General features: G+C 37.3%; 1 protein-coding gene across 2 annotated transcripts in view; it reads right to left on the minus strand.

Annotated features, from left to right (window-relative positions):
* LOC309481499 (uncharacterized protein) overlaps window positions 1-22,372 on the minus strand; it is a 45,543-nt gene that overhangs the window by 17,785 nt on the left and 5,386 nt on the right. For both annotated transcript variants that reach the window (XM_082146450.1, XM_082146451.1), the window contains exons 7-16: window positions 19,211-19,257; window positions 19,015-19,126; window positions 18,843-18,938; window positions 17,315-17,450; window positions 17,077-17,219; window positions 13,193-13,239; window positions 12,999-13,104; window positions 5,668-5,763; window positions 867-1,002; window positions 623-771 (exon numbers count right to left, since the gene is read on the minus strand). In XM_082146450.1, coding sequence (XP_082002576.1) covers window positions 623-771; window positions 867-1,002; window positions 5,668-5,763; window positions 12,999-13,104; window positions 13,193-13,239; window positions 17,077-17,219; window positions 17,315-17,450; window positions 18,843-18,938; window positions 19,015-19,126; window positions 19,211-19,257 — 1,068 coding nt within the window. The remainder of the gene's footprint in view (window positions 1-622; window positions 772-866; window positions 1,003-5,667; window positions 5,764-12,998; window positions 13,105-13,192; window positions 13,240-17,076; window positions 17,220-17,314; window positions 17,451-18,842; window positions 18,939-19,014; window positions 19,127-19,210; window positions 19,258-22,372) is intronic.

Genomic DNA, 22,372 nt, shown 5'->3' on the forward strand with positions numbered 1-22,372 from the left:
TTGGTCGTGTAACTACTCGTGTAACCGATTGAGTGCACGCACTGAGACGAGAGAGGTATGTATCAACTCGTCTTAGTTAAGGGAATAACATAGTTTAATATGAAAAAACGGTGGAATGTTCCTTTAAGAAGATTTGATGTAAACCACTTTTTAATCTTTGCTTAACAATCTGAGAGGACAGATGGAGGAAAAGAAGAGGTAGTTTATACTTATACGATTAAAATTATGTACGGTACACTCATATAAGATTAAGATATTTCATTTCGATATTTTATCCAACAGACTTTAAACTGTTCAAGCACAATAAGACGCGAAAGAAACTCAATTGTGATATATATTGTTATCGTTACATAAAATTACTTATATCATAATATAAGATTTTGGTAATATTCAGTGCATGACTATGGCTGTAGTTATAGTTGTCGACTAAGGTCCTTCATTTTAAAAGTATAACCATAATTATTGGAACAGAATACATTTACAATAGACCTTTGTAATGTAAAACTTGTTATATGTCCTTATAACATATTAGAATTTATTAGAATTCCTCACCTGAAGGTCATTTTTGTGCCTGTTAAATTTAGGAATGAAAAAAAAAGAAAAAAAAGAAGGAAAACACTACCTCTCTGCAGCTGGACAGATCTCCACGCTACTGTTAGTGACCCGTATTCCATAGCAGCCTGCCCAGACCTGTCTATCTGTATCCTTCCCACCGTGAGTGAAACTGATAAACCGAACTCCAGGTCCATAATCCTTAAAGACGTGGGTCATCTGAAAGAAAACAGAATAAACACAGGGACAGTTAAGCATTGAGTATTAGTTTGATTACAGGGGAATAACTGCATTGTCAGCATTATTCTACTCACTTGACACCATGGATAATTGTCCCCCTGTTGAAAGAAAAATTTATAAGGCTGAAAGGTACTGATGGGTTTCTTCTTCTCATCAAGCAACTCTACACAGATCCGATATTCACATCTATAATTAGGGAGTGGGGCATACCTGCAGATAATCAAAAATTGTGTTTTCATATTAGAACCAGATTTAACATTGGTACTGTTCTTAAAATAATAGTTCACCTAAAAATGTAAATTCTGAATTCTGGATGATTTACTCCCCCTCATGTCATTCCAAACATGTGTTCTTTCTTCTGCGGAACATAAATTAAGATGTTTTGAAAGTTGATAAGTCCAAACAACACTAGACTCACTCAATTAACTTTCATTGTATGGACAAAAAAAAAAAGTCAAAATATCTTCTTTTGTAGAAAAAAAGTATTAAGGTAATATGATGCCATAAAGAATCGCATGCGTAGGGTAAGATTTGTGAAAGTGTACATAAGATTGCAAGCGTAAATTAAATTTGCATGCGCAAGAGAAGATTTGTAAAGGTGTAAATCGCCTTTCAAGTGTAAGAAAAAAATATTAGCAGCGTTTAACTGTTATTCGTAAGTGTAATTCATGTATTGTGAAGCTGCAGCTTCACAGCTTGAAGCTGCAGTAGGTAACTTTTGTAAAAATGTATTTATTATGTCCTGACAGTAGAATATGAGACAGATAATCTGTGAAAAAATCAAGCTCCTCTGGCTCCTCCCAGTGGTCCTATTGCCATTTGCAGAAATACACCGCTCCCGGTCAGATACAACCAATCAGAGCCAGGAGGAATGTCTTAGCAGTGTCAATCAAGCGTGTACGCGCTGATCACACCCCTCTCTTGCACAGCGCGTATATACGTCCGTCGTTCAAAATCAAGATTGCCGGTGTGCCGCAGCTCTGCTAATGAGGGACAAACAACCAAAACTGCCAATTTCTCGAGTGGCACCTGCTCATACAACAAAGACAGGTAAACGGAAAAAGACAGATGACGATAAACAAGCCTGTCGGAGCCCATTTACTCAGTGTCAAAACTCTAGCCGCATTATCCGCATAACATACAGATATGTCACGCACTGTGCAAAACAAACAATTGAAACCTGCTTATTCACTGGCTTGTCATGTTGCTGAAATAATGTACTAGCAAAAGTTATTTAGCATTACACATCGCTAGAATAATTGCTTACATACTGTAACGTTACCGTTATATTATCTTGCTAGCTATTTGAAAGAGTGCAACATTATGAAGTAACATTACATGTATTCCAAAATACGTAATGATTTGAGGACCAAGTTTGAAGTCAAAGTATGGGCAGGCCATAGTCAATATAAAGCATATTGTTGATGTTTCGTCCCTACCAGTGAATGTGCGATAACTGTTTATCCGTCATCGGTGGTCCTGTTTACTAGCCTGCGCATTCACGGCAGGCTCCATTGTGGTGGGGGAGGAGCTGTGGAGGGAGGGCTGTAGCGCAGCAGAGAGCAAGGGGGAGTGACCTGTAAGCTGTGCTTGTTCAAATTTTCAGGCTAAGTCAACGTTTTCTAAAAGTTCCCTACTGCAGCTTTAATGCTAACGCAAAATAAATAGGAACTGTATTCCTCTGACTTCCATTTTTCCGCGCTTACACTTTTGGCACGGTTTTTGCGCACAAATACGGCCAAAAGCATTGCAGGCCTGTGAACAGCAATTTGCAAGCGAAAACAACAGAGTGGGGAACTGCAAAACAGATTCATTGTGTAAAATCAAACTTTGTGTAAAAAATTAATTGTTGCAAATGTCTAAATGACTTGTGTACATGAGGCAAAAAAGTTCCCGTAATAACCCGATTTGTACAGTTGCGTCTTTCTTTTACCTGCGCTTCCAGTTTTGGCACGATTCTCTCACTCATCGAGCTTTGCAAGCGTGAAGAGGAAGGCGTGTCCACCTTCTTCATGTAGCCAATCAAATGAGCTTCTCGATGACTCTCGATTTACTCTTATCTGATTGGTTCAACAAACACGCCAGTCACAAGAACACATCTTTATCTTCACATGTTAATAAATAAACAAATAGATCATGATTGCTTAATAGCCTGTGCACCATTAGGCTGACTATATGAGTCAATACTGAATTTCGAGCTGATGTGTTGAGAAAGAAAATGTAGTATCTGCACTACTGCATGCATAATTTCACCTGTCTACTGATTGGGAGGATTCCAGAATTACTATTATTATTTTACTAAAATGAATTACAATAATATTTTTTCCCTTTAACGTGTATTTTAAGAGCATCTCTAAATGATGCACCATTTATCACCTGCAATGCCATCGTGTAACCACTAGATAGCTGTATAGCCCTATATATAAACATATCAAGATGCTGTGTATTCCCTGGTTGCTGGGTTTTTATTCAGACATAATTAGTTACTTTTTGTCAAAGTTGAGTTTATGTTGATTTAGTATCAGTTTTTCATTACAGTCGAATCTGGACACAGAGAAAGCATTTTGTTATTCATACTTGCTACATAAAATAGTTTGATCAGTCACTAATCAGAATCAATATTGACAGTGCGACCAAGACAATATTTCAAAATATATAATTGAGTGTTAAATACCATGAACAGAGACATGATGTGAAAAACACTGCATCAGAATGGTATTATTACATAAAGAATGGGTATTAAATGTATTGATTGTAAAGTTTAACATCAGCACAGTGGTGTAACATATTATATAATATATAAAAATTCAATCCAATAACGTAAACACCAGCTTGAAATTCAGTATGAATCTTAGTCAGCCTTAATCAGCCTAATGGTGCACAGCTTATTAAACAATCATGATTTATTTGTTTATTTATTTGTTTATCTATTTATTTAACATGTATGTGTGCATTAAAAGTACCATTTCGGCAACGAGAACGTTTCTGAGCCAAATGAAGATAAAGATGTGTTCTGGTGACTGGCGTGTTTGTTGAACCAATCAGATAAGAGTAAACCTTGAATCATCGAGAAACTCATCTGATTGGCTACATGAAGAAGGTGGACCCGCCCTCCTCTTCACGCTTGCAAAACTCAATGAGTGAGAGTTGAGCTTCTCGATGACAAGCTTCCCGAAATGGTACTTTTAATGCACACATACATGTTAAATAAATAGATAAACAAATAAATAAACAAATAAATCATGATTGCTCAATAAGCTTTTTTGTGCCAAAACTGGAAGCGCAGGTAAAAGAAAGACGCAACTGTACAAATCTGTTTTTTTCGGGAACTTTTTTGCCTCATGTACACAACAAGTCATTTAGACATTTGCAACAGTTTATTTTTTACACAAAGTTTGATTTTACGCAACTAATCTGTTTTGCAGTTCCCAACTCTGTTGTTTTCGCTTGCAAATTGCTGTTCACAGGCCTGCAATGCTTTTGGCCGTATTTGTGCGCAAAAAACGTGCCAAAAGTAGCCTGGTTAAAAAAAACCAGACCATTCTCAGTAGTAACTGAGTTATGGTCTGGCAAAGCTTCATTAATAACTCATTTCCAAAGGGGCGTCACCAACGGACGTCGCTCAAATGCCTCTGGGCACAATTGGATAGACCTAAAACCAATCAGAGCGATCGTCATCATGTAAACTAAAGCCATATGCTGCGTCCCAATTCGCCTAAGTTACACTACGCCATAAAAGTATTTACTCTTTTTGTGAAGAAAAGGTATTTACTTTTTAATGTGTAACAAAAAAGTAGGCAAGCTTTTGGACATACTACTTCGTCATCTTTATCGGACGGATCTGTCGCGTGCATCCTGTCACGGAAACTGCCCTGTCAATCATCTTGTCACAGTTAAAATCCTCTATTAAATCTAATTTCATTTCCTACCGTTTCGGAGAGAAATGTAGTAGCACGTTCATCTGCCAGTGGGTCTTTCATGGAGACTGTCCTCATGTGTTTGCAATTTTAATATAATAATGCATTTAAAAGTTGCTGCGCTTCACCAACCGACGTCGCTCAAATGCCTCTGGGCGCAATTGGATAGACCTAAAACCAATCAGAGCGATCGTCATCGTGTAAAGCCCGCCCCAACGTTTCTGATTGGTGCCGCGATTTCGACGGATTAGAAATGGGCTTGAATGAGCTCTTTGCCTGACTACTTGCAGACTGCAGAGCAAATCTAAATTTGCCGGAAGTTGTCTGGGTTTTCCCAGGCTATGCCAAAAGTGTAAGCGCAGAAAAATGGAAGTCAGAGGAATACAGATCCTATTTATTTTGCGTTAGCATGAAGCTGAAGCTTCACAATACATGAATTACACTTACGAATAACAGTAAAATGCTGCAAATATTTTTTTCTTACACTTGAAAGGCGATTTACACCTTTACAAATCTTCTCTTGCGCATGCTAATTTAATTTACGCTTGCAATCTTATGTACACTTTCACAAATCTTACCCTGCGCATGCGATTCTTTATGGCATCATATTACCTTCATAAAAAAGTCAATACAGGGTGAGTAAATGATGACAGAATTTTCATTTTTAGGTGAACTATCTCTTTGGTGACACTTCAATTGAATTCAGTTTCTGTCCTGATTACATAAAATGTATACAGATTATTGCAATAAAAATACACAATAATCTGCCAATAACATTTAAAAAAATGTACATATAAAAATCATACCACGTGGGTTCTCATACTGCCAGGCACAATTCCACAATTCAAAGTGAATGTGACCCAGATGGAAAAGTCATTCACAAGAATTAATCACATAAAATATGAAATTCACCTCCTAAGATACTGTAGCATGTAACAGGAGTTTGAGTGACACTCACCAGTCTGATATTTTGATATGAGGTTGCTGTTGATCCATGAAAGCACCACTATAACCTTCTTTCGTCAAATCAATCAGCTGTTGCTTCAAACATGACCTGAGGACAAAGTTTATGATTGATTCATGTGTGGATTGGCTTCATGATTTATTTTCATATTGTAACATTGACTTAAGTGAAATGTGCTCAAAATGTTCTTGAAAGATCTAAAATATCAAACATACCTATGAGATGTTGAAAAACATTTTGTGACAGTGTTGTTCGGAAATAGTTTTCTATTTACTTCTGTCACCCAGCAGCCATCTCCATTCTGTTCATTCTCCCATCCTTGAAGTCCATCTAATTAAAACATCAGAAAAGTGACATTACATTACCTTAAGAAAAAATTCATTATAGTGACACAATTGTACAATCTTCATGATTTGGCTCACCATCAGCACTGGGATTCTTGAGCAAGTTCCGTTGTTTCTTAGTTATAAAGTAAAACAGGCGCCAGTCCTCTGGGGGTCTGGAAGCATCACAGGGCTGGATCCCCTCTCTCCGACAGCGCTCTCTCCAGTGTGCAGCACTGTCCACCAGCTCCTTCCACTCACGACACACCAGCCGACAGACTCGCACCACCTGATGTTCAGGCAGGTTCAGTAGGATCTCCTCAACCACAGCTAGAGGAACATCTGGCTGCTGACAGAGGAATTAAGATTACCTTTCAATTTAGATCCAGCTGTGGAACATGGTTGCTGTTAGTTGGTCCAAGCTGGTAATCTGCTACCACCATGTTCCACCCCGACCATTTTAAGATGGTATGACCATCTGGTTTATTGCTGGTCCACAATGATTGACTTATCATAAGGCAAGTCAGTCAATTTCAACATTGTATGGCCAAGTTATAATATGATGCTAATTCTCTATAGCAACTGGCTATAACTGAAACCAAGACCTCTTGAACTTACTGAGTCTGTTCTGGGTTCAAAGTCCCTCGAAGTAACATGAATGTTCCCGCTCTTTTTCATTTTTTTTTTAATGACATTTGATCAGTCACTTTTGCGCGTCTGTACCTAAGTTCCTTCCAAAAACACGGAAGTTACGTTTAAAAAAACAATTGTCAATGTGACAACGTTACAGAAGAAAAAAGAAAACGCAAATAATAGTATAGCCACCTTCGCATTCGTTATATGTCAGACCGATCTGATCTTCTAACCAGCGATAACGAATGTTTATTGCAGCAGGACTCTAATCTGCTTCTGGAAAACTGAAATATATCTGGCAGTGGAGCTCACTACCGGCTGACGCTGCCAACTGATCCGTTATATACTTCTTTCCAGTTTAGATATCTCATTAGTCACACGTAGCAGCATTCTAGACTTCAAACGCACTGAATCAGTATAATCCTTTTAATTACATGTTTAACGAGATTTCTCAAATCGAAAGTTCTAATACCGTAAGCGTCATAGCCCCGCCCACAACTCTGACGAAAACATACGGGTTCTCAGGAGTATAAGGCATAGACAGTAGAAAATATTTAATTTGACTTTTCTTTAGGTATTATTTCGTTTATTGTGTTTATAAAATCCCTAAATAGTAATTTTCCCAATTCTACAATTATTAATTCTGATAAGATCTGAAACAGTGAAAGGTATGTGTGCTTTCTATGAGAAAATATTTTAATCTAAAATGTAGATATGTTGTTTTAAAACAAAAAGGCTGAATCTTTCCAATAATGTTGATTTTGGATATATTCTTTGATAAGAATCTTTGGCTTATTGGAAGATGAATGAAAAGATCCATGTTTGTATGCTTTGTACCCCTTAACCTCAATTTATTGGTGTGTTTGAATTACAATTTATTTATTTGCGCTTACTGAATGCCATTATAAATGCATTTTATGTTGATGAAAATAAATAAAATACATAAAATAAATTATCATAAAAATACCAGGAATATTTGTTGATTGCGTCATTTCCCCATAAATTTCTTTTAAATATTTTATTCTACATTGGTTAGTTTTTTATCCTCATGGGGGTGTGATCTCATTGGACACTTGCAGTTGCAGAATAAATGAATCATGTGTGACAAGTACTATTGTAAATAGTGTATTTCACTATGGCATCAATTATCAGGAACATTTGCAAAAGATTGCAATTGGCTTTGGTGTCCTAGTAAAGTTCCTAGCAGAGACCAGTTAAGCACTTTGACTTTTCAACATTTTGATATACCAGACACGAGAAAGCGGAGACTTCACTGGAGAGGATTATGAATAACCTAACATCTGGAGTAGCCTATAAAAGACTGATGAGTTGTTTGTCACTTCAGATACTAACCTGATTGAAACCATGATTATTGTAATTTATATTTTAATGAACTTAAGTTTCACTTACTTTACACACACATTTAGTTATTTTTTACAATTGCTATAAGTGCTTCTTTTACCGATATATTTACCGATATATTTTACATTTCTAATCCAAACAACGTCAAACTTGGCACTGCACTTACTCGTGCCCGTAGCGAGACACCTGTCAAGTTTGAAATCCATCTGATTAACGGTTCGAGAGATATGCAAATAACAGACATACTGATAGACAGACAGACAGACAGACAGACGTTTCTGTAATTTATATGAGCAGCTTAAGTTTCATTTGCCTTTACAAATGTTATAACCAAACAGTTATTTTTTACAATTGCTATAGACACATTCCTAAATACTTAGGACACTTTTCAAAACTCTTCACACAGTGAGCACAACATCAGTCTATGTGGGCAAAACTGTGGATCATTTATCATTGCTTTGGCACAAAATGCATTCAATGACTACTCGACATGAGGGTCTTTCTTGTCAAGTCAACCAAATTTCAGAAACTTCCCCAGCTAAAATTTTTGATTTTTAATATATTTTTTTTCTTAAGACAAAGACAAACATGATGAAAGCCAAAATATGAATCCACTATTTTGTTGAGGGGGACAAAATTAAAATTTTCACCTGAGATTTGGAGCCAACAAGGGAGTAAAAATGACTTAAGAAAGATGGCAGCGTCATTATTTTATTTTTACACAAAGATTGATAGGTTGATTTAGATATGTTAAATTTCGCTATCTTTGTTGCATTATATGGCAACGGTGATAGTTCAAAAATGGGAAAAAGCATGTTTTTTTGCTCAAAGTTTGCAAGTCTGTAACTATAGAAGTATTATAGATATCTTAATATCCTTTTAGTTTCTGGTTCTTAACAGTCTTTTCTTTTGGTATCTTAATTCATGAAGGCCCTATATATGTTAATTCCAGAGATATTGGGATCTTATTGTGGCTCCATGAGTAAATTGTTAAACATTTTCAATGGTCAAAAACCAAATGTTGGTCACTTTTCATACAGCTGATACTTTTTCTTTTGAAGAGGAATATCTGAATAACAAATGGTTCTGCAGTGGAGGTGAGAGAGGGAGGCTGGGCACGATCACTGATGATGAATCAGTATTCATACAGGATGATGACTCCGGCATTATACTGGGCTGAATCAGCGACAATGAGGAGAGTACAGATACAGATAGCTCAGGGTGGGAGGCAGGATCCCAGTCTATTAGCCAGACCAAAGTCTCAAGCTACACCAAAACTCCCACAGTACGATGGTTGCTGGTTCACACCCCTGGTCAGACTCACATTGGGGCTTCGGCATCCGCAGTGCTCCGTCCTCCCTCCGGCTCCACCTTGGTCCGCGGGTGCACCGGGCACTCGGGTTCCTCCTCGGACACTCGTCACCACAGCTCTGCCTTGGTCTTGAGTGCCAGCGTTGTCACTCTGGTCCATCAGCTCGCCGTCTGCGCCTCGGGTTACCATAGCAATGGCTTCACCTCCATCGGTCGTTCCCCGGATGTCGCCTGCCAAGACACCATCATGGGTCCTCCCTCCATCCTCCCTGCTCTTATGCTATCGTCCTGGTCACGCTCTGGGTCTCATACACCTGGTCACTCCTATCATCTCCACCATGGCTGCTCCTACCTGGTCTTCTTCGTTGGTCTGTCTGCTTTTGCCAGTCCTTCGCCTTCTTCTAGCCAAAGCCTCTGCCATCCCTCCCTCATCTATTCTGTTTTGACGCGAGGTTGTGCCTTCCGGGAGGGGGCCTTATGTCACATATATGTTCTGTCTGTTTCATTATCATGGACTTTTAGTTTTTCGTCAGTCACATGTATTCCTTTGTCTTTGTTTCCCACTACTCATCAGTTACCATGGACACTCATGACATCTACACACCTGTTCATAGTTTAGTTCATCATCACTGTATATTTAAGTTCCTCCTTTTGCCTGTTCTGTTCGGTGTCGGGTATTGGTTGGTGTATGATGTGTGATTGTGGAACAGCCTACACTCTGTTACTTTGCCTTCATCATTGTGGATTACTTGAATTTGTTTTCATTAAAGAACCCTTTTGTTTACTGAAACCTTTTTGAACTTTCCTTCATTATCATCTGGACCTAACTGTGACAAGGTGTTATGATTAAAGTACACACAAGTACAAATGTTTGAGTATGCAGTCAGGAAAGTATAATAATAAATGAAACAAGTAAATATCACCATAGAGAGAACTAGACTACTAGAATATAACATCAGGCATGTAGAGCAAACCTTGAAGGAGATTTGTCACCTTCAAGCCCCAAACCTTCCACTGTTATTTCATAATCAAGCTTCAATTTACATTAATAAGTTCAAAGCTTTGAACATAACATCACTTACACACAGTAACTTTGAAACGTTTATTGACGTTAACTGCATGGCACTTAAGTAATTGATTATTTAATAAGCAGTGCATGTCTATGGCTGTAGTTATAGTCATCGACTAAGGTCCTTCATTTTAACAGTGTAACATATAGGCCCGGTTTCACAAAGAGGGCTAAGACTATGCCAGGATTAGGCCTTAATTCAATTAGGGCATTTAAGTAGCTTTTATAAACGTGTCTTAGAAAAAACATTTCTGGTGTGCATCTTGAGACAAAACAATGGCACTGACATATTATAAACGTATTTTATATATCTCCTTATGGCATAATGTATCATTACATTTCCTAATTTGAAGGTCACTTTTGCACCTGTTAAATTTAGGAAGGTTAAAAATAATAATATGGAAAACACTCTGTAGCATCAGACTGGATAGATCTCCACGCTACTGTTAGTGACCCGTATTCCATGCTGGCCTTTCCAAAATTTTGTATCCTTCCCTCCATGTGTGAAATGGATAAACCGAACTCCAAGTCCATAATCCATAAAGACGTGTGTCATCTGAAGTAAAGCAGAATAAACACAGGGACAGTTATGATTTTATTATTAGTTTGATTACAGGGGAATATCTACACTGTCAGTATTATTCTACTCACTTGACACCATGGATAATTTTTCCCCTTTTGAAAGAAAACTTTCTCAGGCTGAAAGGTACTGATGGGTTTCTTCTTCTCATCAAGCAACTCTACACAGATCTGATATTCACTTCCACAATCAGAGTGTGGGGCATACCTGCAGATAAGACATCACAGAAATGTGGATCTGGGGCCGTATTCACAAAGCATTTTATCTCACCACTAGGAGTACTCCTAAATCGCACTAAAAGATTTTAGCTAGGAGTTTTCTCTTAAAAGTTATTCACAACGCCTTTCAGACCTACTCTTAGTAAAGAAAAATGACAACTCCTAAACTAAGAGTGAGTCTTCGTTGCTATGGATGACGTCATTACTCATGCACGAGCTTGACTGAAGTGACCACCTTGATTGGCTGATGATTGTAACGCGGGAATGATTCCAAACACCTCCCCTACGATGATGAGTGACAGGTCTGAGAATGCCAGCGCTACACAAGTAGTGCGAAGGACGGAAGATGATGAATAACTGAATAAATAGCCTATAGAGTAAGGCAAAACAAATAGCCTAGTAGCCTAATGAAACATATGGATTGATGCAATATCTTTGCAACATTATTGAATTAATCTGTCACTATATGCCTCTGCCTACGTTTGCAAAGAGAAGAACATTTTAATTTGATTCACAATGAAACGTTATTAGTTTACATGCAATGAGTAGCCTAGTTTTGGTTGTTGTTGGTGGCGTTATTGCATCCCTAGTTATGCCTACAATGCAAAATTGTTCCCTCACGACTGGAAGCTCCTGTTGCCGCCACATACGCATTTCAAAACATCGCAACGTGAAATGCCACAAAAAGCGGTTTGTGAATAGGTCTTAGTGAGTTAGGAGTCCTCTCGATTTCTTTTAAGCTGTCCCAGGCTTAGGTGCTACTTTTAGGGCTAAAATGCTTCGTGAATTACTCTTAGTCAAAAAACTTAGGAGTCCTAAAGTTACGAGTGACACGCCCATTATTTTTAGGAGTTGCTCCTAAATTCGCCAGTTAGGAGCTACTTTTATCCTTGAAATTCTTTGTGAATACGGCCCCTGTTCTAAAATTGTGTTTTCATTTTAGAACCTGATTTAACATTGGTACTGTGTTCTTAAAGGGATAGTTCACCTAAAAATAAAACACTGTCAACATTTACTCACCGCCCTGTCGTTTCAAACCTCTATGACTTTATTTCTTCTGTGGAACACAAAAGGAGGCGTTTTAAAAGTCGATGATTCCAAATTGATTCCAACATTGGACCGCATAAAAACATTGAGACATTTTTCAAAATCTCCTTTTGTGCTCCACAGAACAAAGAAAGTCACATAGGTTTGGAATGACAAGAGGTAAACTATCCCTTTAATGATATTTAAATTCAATTTATGTCCTATGTGTGTGGTTTCTTTGTTGTTGTTTTTTTACTCTGTTGTGTAGGACAGTAGAGACTTGACAGAAAACAATGTTGAAGAGAGAGGGGGGAACAGAACAGGAGTGGAAAGTACCACGAGCCAGGACTTGATCTCAGGTTACCTGAAACTTAACCGTACCATTTATGTCAGAGCTTATGCAGATTTTTTTATATGATTGTCATACAGCTTGGGTTCTCATACTGCCAGGCACAATTCCAGCATAAGGCACATGTGACCCAGATGGACAGGTCATTAACAAGAATTAATCACATAAAATATTAAATTCACCTCCTAAGATATTGTAGCATGAAATGGGAGTTTGAGTGACACTCACCAGTCTGATATTATGATATGAGGTTGCTGTTGATCCATGAAAGCACCACTATAACCTTCTTTCGTCAAATCAATCAGCTGTTGCTTCAAACATAACCTGAGGACAAAGTTTATGACTGATTCATGTGTGATTGGGTTCATGATAGATTTGTTTTTTAAATTGTTACATATACTGAAATTAAATGAGCTCAAACCTTTTTTTGAAGGATCTACAATATCAAACATACCCATATGACGTTACAAAACATCTGGTGACCGGAAATATGTTCCTATTTCCTCCTGTCACCCAGTGGTCACCTCCATTCCGTACAATCTCCCATCCTTGAAGTCCATCTAATTAAAACATCAGAAAAGAGACGTTCCCTGAAGCAAAAATGTATTATAGTGACACTTATTGTACAATCTTAATGATGTGACTCACTTTGTGCACTGGGATTCTTGAGCAAGTTACGATTTCTGAGACTGAACCTGCAGGTGGAAACACAGAAGTTATGTTTCGCATTTTGATGATATTACAGTAAACCAACTGGGGCCGTATTCACAAAGCATTTTATCTCACCACTAGGAGTACTCCTAAATCGCACTAAAAGATTTTAGCTAGGAGTTTTATCTTAAAAGTTATTCACAACGCCTTTCAGATCTACTCTTAGTAAAGAAAAATGACAACTCCTAAACTAAGAGTGAGTCTTCGTTGCTATGGATGACGTCATTACTCATGCACGAGCTTGACTGAAGTGACCACCTTGATTGGCTGATGATTGTAACGCGGGAATGATTCCAAACACCTCCCCTACGATGATGAGTGACAGGTCTGAGAATGCCAGCGCTACACAAGTAGTGCAAAGGACGGAAGATGATGAATAACTGAATAAATAGCCTAAATTAATAAAGAGTAAGGCAAAACAAATAGCCTAGTAGCCTAATGAAACATATGGATTGATGCAATATCTTTGCAACATTATTGAATTAATCTGTCACTATATGCCTCTGCCTATGTTTGCAAAGAGAAGAACATTTTAATTTGATTCACAATGAAACGTTACAATTAGTTTACATGCAATGAGTAGCCTAGTTTTGGTTGTTGTTGGTGGCGTTATTGCATCCCTAGTTATGCCTACAATGCAAAATTGTTCCCTCGCGATTGGCAGCTCCTGTTGCCGCCGCATACGCATTTCAAAACATCGCAACGTGAAATGCCACAGAAAGTGGTTTGTGAATAGGCATTAGTGAGTTAGGAGTCCTCTCGACTTCTTTTAAGCTGTCCCAGGCTTAGGTGCTACTTTTAGGGCTAAAATGCTTCGTGAATTACTCTTAGTGAAAAAAATTAGGAGTCCTAAAGTTAGGAGTGACACGCCCATTATTTTTAGCAGTTGCTCCTTAATTTGCCAGTTAGGAGCTACTTTTAGCCTTAAAATTCTTTGTGAATACGGCCCCTGAAACACAAATAATAGTAGCTACATTCACATTAGTTTTATGTCAAACATCACTCTTCTAATTTACTGCAGCAGGACTTTAATCTGCTTCTGGAAAACTGAAATATATCTGGCAGAGGAGCGTCTTTACGACTCACTACTGGCTGACGCTGTCAGAGCTGATCCGTTATCTATACTTCTTGACGGTTTAGATATCCCATTAATCACAGGATTCTGGACTTCCAAATTCGCAGAATCAGGATCTAATTCTTAGGGATCACGTGTTTACTGTTTATCGACAATATAGAACACAGAGTGATTGTTGATGGCATCAAAGCCCTTCCCACAACTCTGATAAATGCAATAAGGCTGCAGTAGGACAGGACATGTTATGGGAAATGTATTATGGTACAACTAGACATAAGATAGATTCTCAGCCTAGAGACTCATCACCCATTTTGAGAAGTTAGGTTATACATTTGATAAAGTGTATAATATTTATCACTGTCATTCAGTGTTGGCGCAACGAGTGGGTTCAGGCGCCAACCCTGCTGTCATTTGAAGATATGAAATATGGTATGAATAAATATCAATGTTAATGCATTTTCTGAATACTTACTTTCTGAATTATTATTACTATTATTAAAAAAACCGAACTATTATTATTGTTACTTTTATTAATTACACTCTTTATAAAGTTTTTATAAATTCCTCTTTATAAAGTTTTTATAAATTCCTCTTTATAAATCCTTAAACACTCTAAAACACTATAACACAATCCTAAAACGCTCTTTATAAATTCCTTAAAATGGTTTTCATAAGCTCTGGTCAGAGCAAAATAAAATGAATTAGTGGTTTGATTGGTTTGTAAAGTATAATTTGCTGTAAATAAACTTCACTCCCCTGGCCTTAAGAGGCATACCAACAGCTGACACTAGAGGCTGTGGTCTTTACCATCCTTATTAACAAGCCCAATGCCTGCTTGATGCTGGTTTCAAGTCAAGTCAAGTCAAGTTTATTTGTATAGCGCTTTTCACAATACAGATTGTATCAAAGCAGCTTCACAGTATTAAATTAAAATAATACAACAAATTTTTTTTGAAGAGGAATTTATTGATTGATAAAATTAAATTAAATATCCCCAAAATATCCCCAACTGAGCAAGCCAAAGGCAACAGTGGCAAGGAACCGAAAAACTTCATCAAGTGACCTAATGGTGTCCTAAAACTCCATCAGGTGACCTAATGGAGAAAAAAAAAAAACCTTGGGAGAACCCAGGCTCAGTCGGGGGCCAGTTCTCCTCTGGCATTTATGAGCTAGAGGCCGGATTGTAGTTTGAACTGTAGGATTATATGAATGCCTGGCTGAAGAGATGCGACTTTAATCTAGTTTTAAACTGGGAGAGCGAGTCTGAGCAACGAACAGTATCAGGAAGACTATTCCAGAGTTTTGGAGCCAAATGTGAGAATGCTCTCCCTCCTTTGGTGGTTCTGGATATCCTAGGTATGACCAAAAGCCTTGAATTTAGTGATCTTAAAGAGCGCGATGGATTATAGGGTGATAAAAGATCCGTTAAATAGACTGGAGCTAAGCCGTTTAGGGCTTTATAAGTCAGTAGCAATACCTTATAATTAATACGGAACTTTATAGGTAACCAATGCAGTGATGATAAAATCGGTGTTATATGATCATATTTTCTTGATCTAGTAAGAACTCTAGCGGCGGCATTTTGGACTAACTGTAGCTTGTTTATTGAGGATGCAGGACAACCAGCTAGTAAAGCATTACAGTAATCCAGTCTCGAGGTCATGAATGCATGAACTAACTTTTCTGCATCAGAAACTGATAGCATATTACGTAGCTTAGCAATGTTTCTAAGGTGGAAAAATGCTGTTTTTGTAACATATGAAATATGATTTTCAAAAGACAGGTTGCAATCGAGTATAACACCCAGGTCTTTTACTGTAGAGGATAAAGTAACAGGACATCCTATGATGTTAAAGTTGTATTGTGCGAGGTTTTGTGGGCGGTTTTTTGAACCGATAAGTATTACCTCTGTCTTGTCTGGATTTAATAAAAGAAAATTACGGGTCATCCAATCTTTTATATCTTTAACACACTCTGTCAATTTGGAAAATTTTGCGTTTTCATCCGGCCGTGATGAAATATATATTTGAGTGTCATCAGCATAACAATGGAAACTAATTCCATGTTTCCTTATAATATTTCCAAGTGGCATCATATATATTGAAAATAACAGAGGGCCTAATACAGATCCCTGCGGCACTCCATAGTTTACTGGAGTTATGATCGATTTTTCTCCATTTAAATAGACAAAATGGTAGCGGTCAGATAGGTATGATTTGAACCAGCTTAGTGCTTGTCCTTGAACACCAGTATAATTTTGTAGTCGATCTAAGAGTAATGTATGATCTATAGTATCGAACGCAGCACTAAGATCAAGTAAAACTAGTATTGAGATACAGCCTTGGTCAGAAGCTAAAAGTAAATCATTTGTGATTTTAACGAGCGCAGTTTCAGTGCTATGATGCGGTCTGAATCCAGACTGAAACTTTTCATAGATCTCATTTTGTTGCAAGAAAGAGCCCAGTTGAGCGGACACCACTTTTTCTAATATTTTAGACATAAATGGAAGATTTGAAATGGGTCTATAATTTGCTAGATTATTATGATCTAATTGTGGTTTCTTTAAGTGGGTGGAACGGAAATAGTTAACATTTGCACTTTATTTTCATTTTTAATGTTTTGTTTCATGATATGCCTACATATAACTTGTATCTGCATTGTGCATTTTGATAAAAAATAATTAATTGATAAACTTAATAAATATGTTTTACAGTAAAAAAAAAAAAGTAATGCTGGAAAACACTACCCCTCATCAGCTGAATAGATCTCCACGCTACTGTTAGTGAGCCGTATTCCATAATGGTCTGCCCAGAACTGTGTATCCTTCCCACCGTGAGTGAAACTGATAAACCGAACTCCAGGTCCATAATCCTTAAAGATGTGTGTCATCTTAAATAAAGCAGGAAAAACATAGGGACAGTTAAGCTTTGACTATTAGTTTGATTACAAGAGAATAACTGGACTGTCGGTATTATTCTACTCACTTGACACCACGGCTCACTGTTCCCAAATGAAAATATAACTTTCTCAGGCTGAAAGGTTCTGATTGGGTTTTTCCACTGATCAAGCAATGCTACACAGATCTGATACTCACATCCACAACAAGAGATTGGGGCATACCTGCACCAGACAAACAGCAAATAAAAGCCTTCCTATTAACAAAGTGGCCTTTCATATTAAAACCTGATTTGTGCCAAATGCTAGTAGTGTTCTTAAAGGAGAACTTACATTTTTTGTAAATTTGGAGTGCTGTCAGTACAGAGAACAACGACAAAAATCGGTGTTGCCTACACCGTGTTATCCTCTTTTTAAAATTTGCACCCTGTTGACTTAAATGGGGCAAGTTTTAAACCTGCTTTTAGCCTCTTAACATCCTTGATGTGTCATTACAAGTGCACAGCCATGTGAGTGATTCCTTCAGAGTGAACACGGTGAATCTGACTGCAGTAGATGTGAAAGATATGAATAAAAGTGATGTTAATTCAGCCAGTGCACATACCTGTATTTACTTCCTGTTTTCGGTCGAAGTCCACAGTAGTCGATTGTCGAGTCGAGTGTATGATCGCGACCTATGATCACGCGCGTGAACTCGACAATCGACTACTGTGGACTTCGACCGAAAACAGGAAGTAAATACAGGTATGTGCGCTGGCTGAATTAACATCACTTTTATTCATATCTTTCATATCTACTGCAGTCAGATTCCCCGTGTTGTAATGCACTTGTAATGACACATCAAGGATGTTAAGAGGCTAAAAGCAGGTTTAAAACTTGCCCCATTTAAGTCAACAGGGTGCAAATTTTAAAAAGAGGATAACACGGTGTAGGCAAAACCGATTTTTGTCGTTGTTCTCTGTACTGACAGCACTCCAAATTTACAAAAAAATGAGCTCAATGTTAAAATTGACCGGAGTTCTCCTTTAAAGGGATAGTTCACCTAAAAATGAAAATTCTGTCATTTACTCACTTTCATGTCATTCCAAACCTGTATCAATTTCTTTATTCTGAAGAACAAAAATTATGTTTTGAAAGTTGGACAATGGACCCCTTTGACTTTCATTCTATGGACAAAAAACACTGAGACATTTTTCAAAATATCTTCTTTTATGTTCCACAGAAGAAAGAAAGTCACACAGGTTTGCAACGACATGAGGGTAAGTGAATGATGACAGCATTTTTTTTTTTAGGTTAACTATCCCTTTAATGACATTTTAATAAATTTTTACATAAAGAGATAAGATTTATTATTGGCACTTTTGCCTTTATTTTGTAGAACGATTGAGACGTCACAGGAAACAATGTTAAAAAGAGATGGGGGAGCAGGATAACAATTTTTATTTATTTATTATGAACGTCATATCACTTTGGGTTCTCATACTGCCAGGCACAGTTCCAGCATAAGGCATATGTGACCCAGAGGGACAGGTCATTTACAAAAACATTATCACATAAAATATGAAATTCACCTCCTAAGATATTGTAGCATGAAATGGGCGTTTGAGTGACACTCACCAGTCTGATATTTTGATATGAGGTTGCTGTTGATCCATGAAAGCACCACTATAACCTTCTTTCGTCAAATCAATCAGCTGTTGCTTCAAACATAACCTGAGGACAAAGTTTATGAGTGATTGATGTGTGGATTGGCTTGATGATTGAAATTTTTCAGAACATTCAAACATACCCATAAGATGTTATAAAACATTTGGTGACTGTGTCCAGAAGTGGTTTCCTATTTTCTTCCGTCACCCAGCGGTCACCTCCACTACGTACAATCTTCCATCCGTGAAGTCCATCTGATAAGAACATCAGAAAAGAGACGTTACCTGAAGCAAAACATTTTTACAATGTTATTGTACAATCTTAATTATATGAGCCACCTTGTGCGCTGGGATTCTTGAGCAAGTTAGGTTTTGTGCATCTCAACCTACAGGTGGAAACAAAGAATTTACGTCACATATTCTGAAGATACAGTAAATATGAGAGAAATCTCATATTTTTTATTTGAGAGAACACCCCCCAAAAAATGCCCCCTCATCTGCTTCTGTAAAACTGTCTTGTGGTGGAGAGTCTTGACGGCAGACCTGTTATATGTGTTTCTTCTTGGTTTAGATATCCCATTATTCAAATATAAAAATTCAGCCCATCCGGCCACACGTTTCCCCATTAATGTTTTGCTGGGGTTACGGCCTTTAAATTGGAATATATACCTTAATCAATTAATAAATAAAGGACAGAAACAAATAATAATAGATATTTTTAATATACTGCAAATGTGTTAAATATTCATATTGCTTTATATTGCAGGCTGTTAATTATTGAATTAATATTTGACTTAAATTTGTCAGGGTTCTGTCACCTCTGTTTGGTTTGTATCTGGTTTGGTGACAGAGCTCTGACATTCCCGGTTTGTCATGTGTTTGTGTCTAGTCTGGTTTGTTGTGAGCACATAGCTTGTCTTGTATTCATGGGTTTCATCAGGTCCCTTTCCACAGGTGTATAAAATCAAGCACCTAGATTATGAATGCAGACTGCATTGTGCTTGATTAATACACCTGTGGAAAGGGACCAGATGAAATCCATGAATTCCTTGTGCCATGTGCTCTCCTGTCAATTGTCTGGTCCCTCCCATCTTGTTACATGATTATTGATTCATTTGCCCCACCTGCCTTGTTCGTTACCCTCTTTTGTTTGCTTCCTATTTAGTCTCCCTGTGTTTGCAGTCCTGTGGCTGGTTCGTTGTCCATGTTTCCTGTTCCCGCCTGAGATCTCTCTTGTTTTCCCCCACGGGGTAGTTTTGGTTTTGTCCTTTATTTACTTAATAAACATCCTTATTTCCGCACTTGTATCCTCGCTTCACTTTTGACCATTCCGTGACAAAATTATTTTATTTGAACTGATCATCACTACACGGAAGAAAAAGTCATAACTTAATCCTTAATTCATGGAATCCAAGCCATAAAGCTCTTAAATTCCCCTTTGTTGCCCTAAAGAGAAGTTTCCATAGTTCTTTGATAGAATCCAGAGTTTAACTGTAAGATAATAACGAGGTAAAAAAAAAACACATGCTCCTCATTTCCATGGTTTTATGGTTTCTATAATGACAACAGCAACGATAATAATAATAATAATACTAAGAATAAACTATGGTATTTGTAATGGAAAAATTTAAACACATGAAAAAAAAATGAAAAAAAACCTCTTAAAGTGACATGTGACCTGATGGCTTATGCTACCGCTAACCTGGACGTCGAGGTCACTTCCGTTATTTGGGAAAAGCCTGTAAAAATCCTTTGCAAAACTCACAAGTGTAAGGGAAAAGCTAGTGAATTTAACACTCCATAGAAATTTATTGATAACTGGATGATATTCTAAATATTTTTTAAACGTTGATCTGAAAATTAAAGCATTTATAAAACTTTCAAAATTCAGCTAAACGTTTTTATACTCTCGTGTGAAACTTTGTTGACGGAAACAACTGCGTACACGTGACTGAGCAGAGGATTGTTGTGAGATGGTCAGACACAGTTACTTCAGACTACTGCAGCGTGATTTAAAAGATAGGACAAGATTCCAAACACATGCATCTATCCCGGCTACGGTATAAATATAAATATTAGTGCATTCCTGGAACTGGGCGTCATTACACTACATCCTTATGCATCGCTTTCTGCCAGGACTTTTACGGGCTTTTCCCAAATCATGGAAGTGACCTCAATGTCCAGGTTAGCGGTAGCATAGGCCATCAGGCAAGTGTTATTTAAATAAACTCCTGATGTACTTACAAACTTTCCAATGCCTCGTTTTATGAGTACAGAACCTATTTGTACTACAGTCGAAGTTTGGTACCATTCCAGGCATTATTAGTGGGGTAATTTACGAGATACAACCTTGGATCCATTGAGTGAGTGGAGGCGGGGCTAATGTGCATATCAATGGCTCCTCGTATACTAAATTAAGAAAGTGTGTAGAGTTACATTTAAACTATTTTAAGGCATGAAGAATTTTTTTTCACAGCAAAAAAATTTTTTTAACTGTCAGTTTGGTGATCAAAGATGAGTTTTAAGAGATACAATTATTGACTACAGGAGGACTTTAAATAGTGGTTAAATATTGGATTTGTTTGTAAAGTATAATTTGCTGTAGAATTATTGTAGATGTATTTACATGTTTTTTTTTGTTGTTGCATTTTTTAAGTTTTGTTTAATAATATGCCTACATATATCTTTATATCTATTATTATTATTATTATTATAAATTGTATTTATAGGCACCTTACATGACACCTTACAAACACAATAAAACAATCAACATAAAAAAAAAAATCATTATTATAGTCTGGACAGACTGGATACAAACATAAAAGTAATCACATAAAAGGCTGTCGAATAAGATGGGTCTTAAGGTGAGATTTAAAAACATGAAGACTTTCACTGTTTCGCTAATCCTGTAGCAGCAAGTTCCATAAATAAGGAGCTGCATGACTAAAGGCTCGGGACCCCATAGAAGTAGTGCGAGTTTGAGGGAGAATAAAAGTGAGTGCAGAAGAAGATTTTAAAGGGGTGGTATAATGCCCCTTTTTATAAGATGTAAAATAAGTCTCTGTTGTCCCCAGAGTGTGTATGTGTATGTAATTTTAACTCAAAATACCCCACAGATAATTTTTTATATTTTTTGAGGGTGAGCAAAAACGCATCGTTTTGTTTGTGTCCCTTTAAATGCAAATGAGCTGCTGCTCCCGGCACAGAGGGCGGAGCTTCAAGAGCTTGTATTTTTTTGCAGCTTGCAAAAACACTCACTTAAATGTCAGAAACTGTTCTGCCTTTTATGTTCAAACCGGAGTCGGACAATGATGGAGAGACTCAAGAAGAAGTGACAACATGTAGAATGCAACATTACGTTTCTGAATGGTTCGTTGATGAATTTATGTTGCTGATGTGGAGTTAACTATCTTCAAGTCTTTGATTAGCATATTCTGTCATGATAATCAATAAATCGCTTGAGTGGGAACTGATGTAAGATGCCTAAAGTGCATTTGTGTT

Source organism: Leuciscus leuciscus (assembly GCF_965113295.1).
Source record: "Leuciscus leuciscus genome assembly, chromosome: 18".
Taxonomy (NCBI): Eukaryota; Metazoa; Chordata; class Actinopteri; order Cypriniformes; family Leuciscidae; genus Leuciscus; species Leuciscus leuciscus.